Raw genomic sequence first — 9,693 nt, forward strand, 5'->3', positions numbered from 1 at the left:
AAGTGTGAACTTTGAAGCAGGTGCTAACTTCATTAATAATTAATCAGGCCTGTCCCAGAGAATGCTGAGAATGCAATGCTGAGAGTTACGCATTATAAGACAGATACAGCTAACCATGTGAGGATGATGTACACTAATGTATTTTTTACTTGTCTATATATATATAAAATAGATAATTTTAATAAGTTTAAATGCATAATATAATAGCATAAATTAATTCCATAAAAACTGGACAAATTAAGGTGTTCTAAAACTTTTGACCAGTACAGTATATATAAGAATGCTTAAAGAAAAGAAAATTTAAAAAAGACAGAGAATGACTACAAATATTTCAAGACTTTTTAATTGCAGAATGACATATAAAACAAAATTGCAAATTGTACAGGTGAGACAACATAAATACTCTGAATGAGGCTTTCAACTGCATCAGTCCATTCATTTCTTCTTCCAGAATTTGCTGTAATCATCAACTTTGAAATCATCTTCAAAATCATCCAATTTCTGTTTTGCTGCCCTCTTCGGCTCTCTTTTCCGCATTCTGATTTTCCTCTCCTCCTCCGAGAGGGTTGTAATGTCCACGGGCATCTGGAAGGAAAAACAAACAGTTGATAACTGACTCTAAATGCCTACACCAGGCACTTTTTTAAAGCTTGATGACATTTTGAACTGCCATTGTATGACAGTCAATATGCCATGGAGTAAATAACAGCAGAATTTTCATTTTTGAGTGAGGTGAACATTTAACGAAAAAGCCTAGAATATAAACCACTAACCTTCATTATTCTTCTAGGCTCTTTATATCTAATGTTGATGGTGGACCCGTCAGGTCTTACCAACAGAACCGGATACATCCTCTCATACTTCTGCCTCCCAAAGCGGACCACACAGGTTCTGTTGGAGTTTGACTGAAACACTGTGGTGTGAAATGTGGATGTGGCTTGCAAGCACCTGCTGGTGACAACAGCCTGAAGACACCTGTGCAAAACAATAAAAGGAAATTCACAATCGAAACATCACTGAACATCAGTGGTTGAACTAGTCACAGACATTGCAGATTCAGATTAAGTGTTTGGTTTTTTTTTTTTGTAATTTTAGTTATCATAAGGGAGATGGTTAAGAAACCACAATTGATCAGGTCTTACCGTTTTACAAATTTTGAAAGGGAACAAATACATGAAAAGTTAATTTGCAAAAACAGATAACTCCGTTTTTAATAATTTTCAAAAATCGTGTTTTTTCGTTGTGCATTCCAGTTAATCAATCAAACTGCAAGTTGGGTTATTTTAATACAGCTAACTAACACGGCAAAACACAATAAAAACATGACAACTTAAATAAAAGCAAAACATGATTTTTGAACATTTTTTAAAAAACTGAGTTTTTGCAGATAAACTCTTCATATCTTAAAGGAGTTTAAAACGTAATACATAACTAATAAACGAATATACATTAACCAACTCAAGGTGCTATCGTCATCATCATCATCATTAAAACTTTATTAAGGACACACATGGTCCAAAAACACAAACAACGAAACAAAGAAATAAACAGACAAATAATAAAAACAAACCGAATCCACAATAATACGTATTTAAGTTACATAATGGCTAAAACGCCAATGGTTCCACATTTCGTTTCACTACTTACCTAAATATGCTCTTGCAAGGCTGGCCAATTGTATTTAAAGCCATGATCATAATATTTGCAATACTGGAAACTACTATGTCGTAAATATAGTCATAAGTGTAAGAATAATATCAGAACTCTTCAGAATGAAGAAGGTCACCATCAACAAACGGCATGGAGGTGTATCAGCATAAAATGCTCCGCCTGGAAACTTGTGCTGCAAATGCCAATAGTTCCGCTGTCCGTTCTGTTTGCTTTTTTTTGTTCATATAAATAAAAGCTGTTATTCTTCTCTAAATAAAATAGGTCATGCAAACTATCTCCTTACAGTTTTAATAACCAAACCACAATTTAGCATGCAGTATTTTATTTAACAAATATAGTGTGAAATCATATGTTCAGCTCGTCATTAAAAAAATAGTAAAATACATAGTATATGATATAAAAACGAGTATGATATACAATACATAACAGTTAACATTTAAAATCCGTCTTTTTTTTTTTCTTAATTAAAACAATTTCGCTCGTAATGAAAACTGTTAAAATTCCTTTATTTTACAAAGAGCAGCCTCATGGGGGCAGGCTTGTTGCGATCACATCCTCAGTCGAAAACCGTTTTTCTCCTCTGTTATTGGACACTTTCAGGCACTTGTTTGTCCAATGAGGTAACGGAAGTGGGAGCCAGTGTCTTTTTATAATGTGCTGCCAGTCTGTCTGCCTCCCTGTGTCCTGAGAGTAGAGCTCCTTGCACTGTGCCATAAAGAGTCTTCAGCGTTGCCTCACCTGCAAACAGGACCTGAAGATCCTGAAATATATGTGAAAAATCACATATGGGCTGGAAGACCAGTTGGAACAACCAGCTAAAACCACCTTAGCCAGGCTGGGAGAACAGGTAAAACCAGCTACTTCCATCTTAAACCAGCTAAAACCAGCCAACCAGCTTAGGCTGGTAGCCCATAAACACATATTTAAGTAAAAATAATATTCCATTATCAATGTTGGGAAGGTTACTTTGGAAATGTAATAGGTTACAGTTACAAGTTTTTCAAGTTTTACGTATTTGAAATGTAATAGGTAGTGTACAACCCCAAATCAGAAAAAGTTGGGACAGTATGGAAAACGCAAATAAAAAAAGAAAGTAGTGATTTTTAAATTTACTTTGACTTGTATTATCATTGCAGACAATACAACAGCACATTATTTAATGTGTTCCTCATGATTAATTTTTTTTTCTCAAAATAAACACGTATGCCAATTTTGGTTCTTGCAACACATTTCAAAAAAAGTTGGAACAGTAAAGCATTTACCACTTTGTAATGTTGCCATTCCTTTTCACAACACTTAAAAGACGTTTAGGGACTGAAGACACCAAGTGATGAAGTGTTTCAGGTGTAATTTTGTCCCATTCTTCCTGCAAACAAGTCTTAAGGTGGGCAACAGTATGGGGTCTTCGTTGTCGCATTTTGCACTTCAAAATGCACCACACATTCTCTATTGGAGACAGGTCGGGGCTGCAGACAGGCCAGTCAAGTACCTGTATCCTCTTCCTCCGCAGCCAGGACTTTGTAATGTGTGCAGAATGTGGTTTTGCATTATCTTGTTAAAATATGCATGGGCGTCCCTGGAAAAGATGGCAGCATATTGTGCTCCAAGATCTCTATGTACTTTTCAGCATTAATGGTGCCATCACAGAAGTGCAAGTTACCTTTGCCAAGGGCACTGACACAACCCCATACCATGACAGACCCTGGCTTTTGGACTTGTTGCTGGTAACAGTCTGGATGATCCTTTTCTCCTTTGGTCCGGAGCACACGGCGTCCATTTCTCCCAAAAAATACCTGAAATACTGATTCATCTGACCACAGTACACGTTTCCACTGTGTGATGGTCCATCCCAGATGCCTCCGAGCCCAGAGAAGTCGACGGCGCTTCTGGACACTGTTAACATAGGGCTTCCTTTTGGCACAGTACAGTTTTAACTGGCATTTGTGGATGTAACTACGTATTGTGGTACTTGACAAAGGTTTGCCAAAGTAGTCATGAGCCCATGTGGTGATATCACTTATACATGAATGACGAATCTTGGTGCAGTGCCGCCTGAGGGATCGGAGATCACGGTTGTTCAGCTTAGGCTTGCGCCCTTGTCCTTTATGCACTGAAATTCCTCCAGATTCCTTGAATCTTTTGATTATGTTATGCACTGTTGAAGGTGAAATATCCAAATGTCTTCCTATCTTTCTTTGATGAACATTGTTTTTAAACATTTTAATAATTTTCACACATATTTGTTGGCAAACTGGTGATCCTCGGCCCATCTTTGCTCCTAAAGGGCTAGACCTTTCTTGGATGCTGCTTTTGTACCAAATCATAATTACAATCACCTGTTGACATGACCTGTTTGAAATCACATCATTTAACCAATTTACCAGATTACTAGCCCTAAATTGCTCCTGTCCCAACCTTTTTTGGAATGTGTTGCAGGTCAGAATGACAGGAAAGGACGTATATTTACAAATGAAATGACGTTGACCAGACAAAACATGACATATTTTGTGTTCATATTGTCTGCAATGAAATACAAGTCAAAGTAAATTTAGAAATCACTACTTTCTTTTTTTATTTGTGTTTTCCATACTGTCCCAACTTTTTCTGATTTGGGGTTGTAATTATTTCAATGACTTTATTTAATGTCTTTATTAAAATAATGTAAGATTACATTTGATTACTTTTCTAAATTTACATTTACATTAGCAGACACTTTTATCCAAAGCAACTTATAAATGAGGACAACAGAAGCAATCGAACCAACTTTTAAAATCCTTTACCTCTTGCATTAAAATTATAATGATTTAATTTTAAAGCACACCCACCACAAAATCAAACTTTAGCACCTCTTTTTACTCTGAGATTGTTCTAAGGTTAAATACAGATTAAAAAACACAGCAATAAATACTATATATTAATACAAGTATTCAGATATAACCCCCTTTGTAATTGTTAACATGTTCATAAGTAACTCATTACACATTTTTTCTTAGTAGGGTAAGTGTAACAGATTACTGTTACATGTTACATTTATTTTGTACATATGTTTTGCTGTTACATGTAAGTAGTTACTCCCCAACACTGTCCATTATTAAGTTAAATTCAAAATAACGGTATGCCGAAAAAATAAATAAATAATAATTATAATAAATAATCACATACTTGGTCAGGATGCTGGCTGCCCACTAGTGGTTGTGCCAATATGTCCATAACTTGCCCATCAACACCAACAGGGAGGTAAGCGTAGGTTCCCTTTATGAACTTGTTGCTGCGCCACTTAGTGCAGAGTATGGATTTTGGCTGAGGAATGTTTGAATGTCCTTGGAAGTACAAAAAATGTTAAAAATGCAAGATACTTTTGAAAAACTTTTCACCAATACATTTTTAGAACTTTTAAAAACCTTAAAGTCGTGGAACTTACACATTAGCAAACACCCAGAAGTAAGAATGTGAATATTTACTAAAGAGGGTTGTTTACCTAAGAACATTTTGAGATGATCAGTGATCGCCGTTGAGATTTCATCATCTGTCATGGTTTCAACCAGGTCAGCTATGTTTCCTGGACACCAACCGATTAAGATATTCCCAAACCTAGAAAAGAGTAAATTAAAAATGAATAAATCCTAACAAGTAACAGTGTTAAAGGTGTCATATTATTCCTGAAGTACACTAATAATGTTACTACAGCTTTTTACACCATAAACAGTCATAACAACAATGCTACTACTACTAATTATCATTTTTATTATTACTAAAACAATATTAACCTTTCTTTGGGTCTCAGGACAGAAAAGTACTGTATGTTCTTGAGCCACTGCATTTTATCGGTGGACACTGAGGTAGGAGTGTCATCCTCATAAATGAGGCTGATAGTGCCAACATCATTTTCCCAGAATGCCTCTTCATACTCCAAAAAGATCTTGGCAATATTGCCAAAGCACAGCTTATTGATGACCTCTATTTTCTCGGTTGGGAGACCGGGGATGAATAGGCTGGATGCTTGTGCTTTTAGACAACCTTCAAAACACACACACAGATCTCTCAAAATGTAATAGCAAAATGTATTTCTTAACCAGTTGCATGTATAGATGTGCTCACTTCAGACAGCTTCATCCTCATAATACCTGAACCTTATCAACACATACCTAATGAAATGGTCACAATTACATGATCGGCTAGAATCTCTTCTCCATTCTCACAGACAATGCATACTGGGTACTGGCGGACTTTTTCTTCAGAAGCAGATTCAGTGTGAGCATGGAGCGGTTCATCACGAGGAGGGGAAACAGAAAAGGATCCATCCCATTTGATCTTACTAACTTCTCTTTTCAGCAGCAAACGATCTTTAGGGAAGTCCTCCAGCAGCATATCCACAAGCTGAAACATTAAACTGACATACATACTCAACAATTAACACTAAATGAATCATTAAATGAGCAATAATTGCAAATGAATGCAGATCATCTTCTCAACCCATCATACCCTGGAACATTGACACTGTCACCCATGTCGATATAATACTGCCAGGAGTCAAGAGAGATCCTGTGGAGGTTTGAAGCTCCAACGTCAATCAGCATGTCTTTTCCAACCAAAGCAAAAACACTCTGCATTCTCGTTTTCATGTCATTGTCTTGCAAGCTGTCAATCACATCCTGGGTCTTTTCTGCAAAGTGTTCACCTAAACTCTTTCCTGTGTTGGAGCCACGGTATCGAATGATACCCTCACCAGCTTCATATGCACGTCTGGCGACGTTTGCATCTACTTTGTGTCCCTTGTCACTGTAAAATGCTTCTGTGCCCATCTCAGGGATCTGGTTTAGAAGGCCAGACTTTTTTAGTAGACAGTAGACTGGGTTTTTTTCTGACGTCCCATGGATGTACTGCGCTCCGGTATCAACACATACATTACCTTTGACATAAAAAGAGAAAGACAGTGACATTGAACTATACGATTTTTAAAAGTTTTTTAAAGAAGTCTCTTCTGCTCACCAAGTCTGCATTTATTTAATCCAAAGTACAGCAAAAACAATCATTTTTACATATTTAAAAAAAAAAATAGTTTTACTGTTTACAATAACTGCTTTCTATTTGAATATATTTTAAAATGTAATTTATTCCTGTGATCAAAGGTAAATTTTCAGCATCATTACTCCAGTCTTCAGTGTAGCATTGATGATCCTTCAGAAATCATTGTAATATGCTGATTTGCTGTTCAAGAAACATCTATTATTATAATTATTATTATTATGATTTAAAACATTTTTTTTTCTGAATTATTTGATGAATAGAAAGATCCAAAGATCAGCATTTATCTGAAATAAAAAGCTTTTGTAAGCATGTATATATATATATATATATATACACACACAGATTAATAAAATTGATCAATTGATAATTGATCAAAAGTAATGATATTGACATTTATAATGTTACAAACAATTTCTGTTTCAGATAAATGTTGTTCTTCTAAATTTTCTATTCATCAAAGAAACCTGAATAAAATATACTCAGTTGTTTTCAACACAATAAGGATAAGAAATCATCATAGGTTAGTTTGTTGTCTCTTCATGCCATCATAGGTTAGTTTGTTGTCTCTTCATAAATCTATTTTAAAATCACGTGATATAATCTGTTGACACAGCCAAAAAAGATACATATTTTGTACTTTTTAATGGAAGTGAAACTAAATCATGGGTTCACAGATTTTAGCTTCCTGAAACAGTTTCCTCTAGCACACAGCCATACATTTTTTTGTTTGTTTGTGAAAACAATGATCATATGATAAACATTATGAATAATAAATATAATGAACAAAAAGAACAAACCTTTAAAATTGTTAATATTTTAATAATACTTTATTAATACAAAAACATTTTACTTAATTATCGTTATGACTTCTACTATTAAATAACATTTTCTATATATTAATTTCTACTATAATTCTCTTTTCCACTTATAAGTGTTCAGTTCGTGCAAGCTATTTGATGTATAATGTAGGCTATTCACCTAGAGTTGCAGTAGCTACTCTTCCTCCGACCTTCTCGGACGCTTCCAGCACCGTGACGTCATTAAATCCATATTCTTTTAGTTTCTTGGCTGCAGCGAGTCCTGCCACTCCAGCACCAATCACCACAACAGATGGATTCCTGTCTGTCATGTCTACAGGGTTAAAAAAGTGATAACGGTAACCGCAACTTGAGTAAAAACAAAATGCATTACAATAATATTTTACACATACTTTTTTTACAGACAGTACAGTTCCTGACATTCCTATAAAAGACTTTTATAGCTCTAGTTGAATTAATTTATAGTGTTAGCCTAACTAAAAGTATTTACTTACTTTGTAACGGCGCTAAATGCTGAATCTATCCACCTTTTAGCTTGTAGTTGTATCGCTTAGTTCTACTTCCTGTTTAACTCCTATGACTTCATGTTCATTCAGAGGCGCTGATTTTTTTTTTTTTTTTTTTTTCTGAGCCCGAACTGGAAAAAACCAAGCGGCAACCTCCCGGTCTCCCTCTTGAAGCCAACACGGAAGTGACTAAAACTGCAATTCATCGACTGGCCACAAAAGGGAGGCAATGCCATAGACTCCCTATGTTAAAATGCCCAACTTTACAGCAGAAAAAAAATTATTTACAGCCTGGTACAAAAAGATGTTTTGGTCTATATAGCTAATGTTGCCCTTCATGTCAACTGTGAGGGGGGTGAATTTTTTTATAACTCATCCGTTTAAATTATATTAAGCCTTAACGTTCTGCATAATTTAGGGCGTGGCCACTTGAGTGACAGGTGGATTTTTTTCAGGCTGTGGAAAAAAAACATCCTACTGTTTTTCCGTTTCCCGGGTCGTTGTATGGATATGTGTCCATTAGGGGGCAGAAAATCCTAAGAAATTAAGTCTAATTTTAAACACTTGTGATGGACTACACTACCAGTCAAAAGTTTTTTATCAGTAAGATTTTTTTTTATGTTTTTAAAGAAGCCTCTGCTCACCAAGCCTGCATTTATTTGATCCAAAGTACAGCAAAAGCAGTAAAATTCTGAAATATTTTTACTATTTAAAATAACTGTTTTCTATTTGAATATATTTTAAAATGTAATTTATTCCTGTAATTTCAAAGCTGTTTTTGCATCATTACTCCAGTCACATGATCCTTCAGAAATCATTCTAATATTCTGATTTACTGCTAAAAAATTATTATTATTATTATTATTATTATTATTATTATTATGTTGAAAACAGCTGAGAGAATTTTTTTCAGGTTTCTCTGATGAATAGAAAATTCAGAAGAACAGCATTTATCTGAAATATAAACTTTTGTAACATTATAAATGTCAAAAAATCACTTTTGATCAATGTATAGTGTCTTTGATAAATAAACTATTAATAGTATTAATTAATACTTAGTATTAAAAGTATTAATTATGTAATTCCCGCTTTTTTTGAATGGTAGGGTACAGTGGGGGAAAATGCCTCCGTACTGTTTTTCCCAAAATAACCACAAGATGAAATCAAGGTACATTTTTATTGTAACTATGGACTATGTTGACAAGAGTGATGTAGAAGTTTTCACCATGAAACTTGCACTGGTGATGCACTAGAGAGAAAATGGATTTCACAGTAAATTATCTCATTCTCAGCAGTAAGGGAAAAAGTGTTTTAAAGCTTGTTGTTTTGTAGAACATCAAAGTTATATGTGGTATGAGAAAAGTAGGGTCTGTAGATAGGAAGACATGGGGGCGTTTTGACCCATAGGTGTGGTAAAACGCCACCTTGGTACAAATGTAATTAAAACTTTTTTCATACTTTGTTTATAATTTATGCCATTGTCACTAAAACTATGATAACTTTTCTAAACACATTTAACAGTAAAAATTACACAGTAAACTCCTTAAGGGGGGATCTTTCCCACACTCTACCCTACAGTGTATAATGTTACAAAAGCTTTTTATTTCAGATAAATGCTGATCTTTAGATCTTTCTATTCATTAAAGAATCATGAAAAGAATGTACTCAAC

At 34.7% G+C, this 9,693-nt stretch overlaps 2 protein-coding genes across 2 annotated transcripts; both read right to left on the minus strand.

Moving 5' to 3' along the window:
- Positions 1-325: 325 nt before the first annotated feature.
- Positions 326-1,826, minus strand: mrpl55 (mitochondrial ribosomal protein L55). The gene is made up of 3 exons (XM_051118207.1): positions 1,648-1,826; positions 774-975; positions 326-585 (listed from the first exon to the last, which is right to left on the minus strand). Exons 1-3 carry the CDS (start codon positions 1,695-1,697, stop codon positions 436-438), a joined length of 402 nt encoding a protein of 133 aa, XP_050974164.1. The 5' UTR covers positions 1,698-1,826; the 3' UTR covers positions 326-435.
- Positions 1,827-1,972: 146 nt separating this feature from the next.
- On the minus strand, positions 1,973-8,183 carry paox1 (polyamine oxidase (exo-N4-amino) 1). The gene is made up of 8 exons (XM_051118206.1): positions 8,012-8,183; positions 7,678-7,830; positions 6,154-6,580; positions 5,817-6,061; positions 5,439-5,688; positions 5,150-5,262; positions 4,834-4,991; positions 1,973-2,431 (listed from the first exon to the last, which is right to left on the minus strand). The coding sequence occupies exons 2-8, from the start codon at positions 7,826-7,828 to the stop codon at positions 2,255-2,257; spliced, it is 1,521 nt and encodes a 506-aa protein (XP_050974163.1). The 5' UTR covers positions 7,829-7,830; positions 8,012-8,183; the 3' UTR covers positions 1,973-2,254.
- Positions 8,184-9,693: the final 1,510 nt, after the last annotated feature.

Source organism: Labeo rohita, chromosome 8, assembly GCF_022985175.1.
Source record: "Labeo rohita strain BAU-BD-2019 chromosome 8, IGBB_LRoh.1.0, whole genome shotgun sequence".
Lineage (NCBI taxonomy): Eukaryota > Metazoa > Chordata > Actinopteri > Cypriniformes > Cyprinidae > Labeo > Labeo rohita.

What these genes read in the sequence shown, in the direction of transcription:
- mrpl55 (XM_051118207.1), bottom strand. Translation starts at nt 1,697, where the DNA reads ATGATCATGGCTTTAAATACAATTGGCCAGCCTTGCAAGAGCATATTT. An exon ending in CCTTGCAAGAGCATATTTAG is followed by an intron (nt 976 to 1,647) that starts GTAAGTAGTGAA and finishes TGTTTTGCACAG; the next exon opens with GTGTCTTCAGGCTGTTGTCA. An exon ending in AGCCTAGAAGAATAATGAAG is followed by an intron (nt 586 to 773) that starts GTTAGTGGTTTA and finishes TTTTCCTTCCAG; the next exon opens with ATGCCCGTGGACATTACAAC.
- paox1 (XM_051118206.1), bottom strand. Translation starts at nt 7,828, where the DNA reads ATGACAGACAGGAATCCATCTGTTGTGGTGATTGGTGCTGGAGTGGCA. An exon ending in AGTAGCTACTGCAACTCTAG is followed by an intron (nt 6,581 to 7,677) that starts GTGAATAGCCTA and finishes TTTATGTCAAAG; the next exon opens with GTAATGTATGTGTTGATACC. An exon ending in GTCCTGAGACCCAAAGAAAG is followed by an intron (nt 5,263 to 5,438) that starts GTTAATATTGTT and finishes ACTCTTTTCTAG; the next exon opens with GTTTGGGAATATCTTAATCG.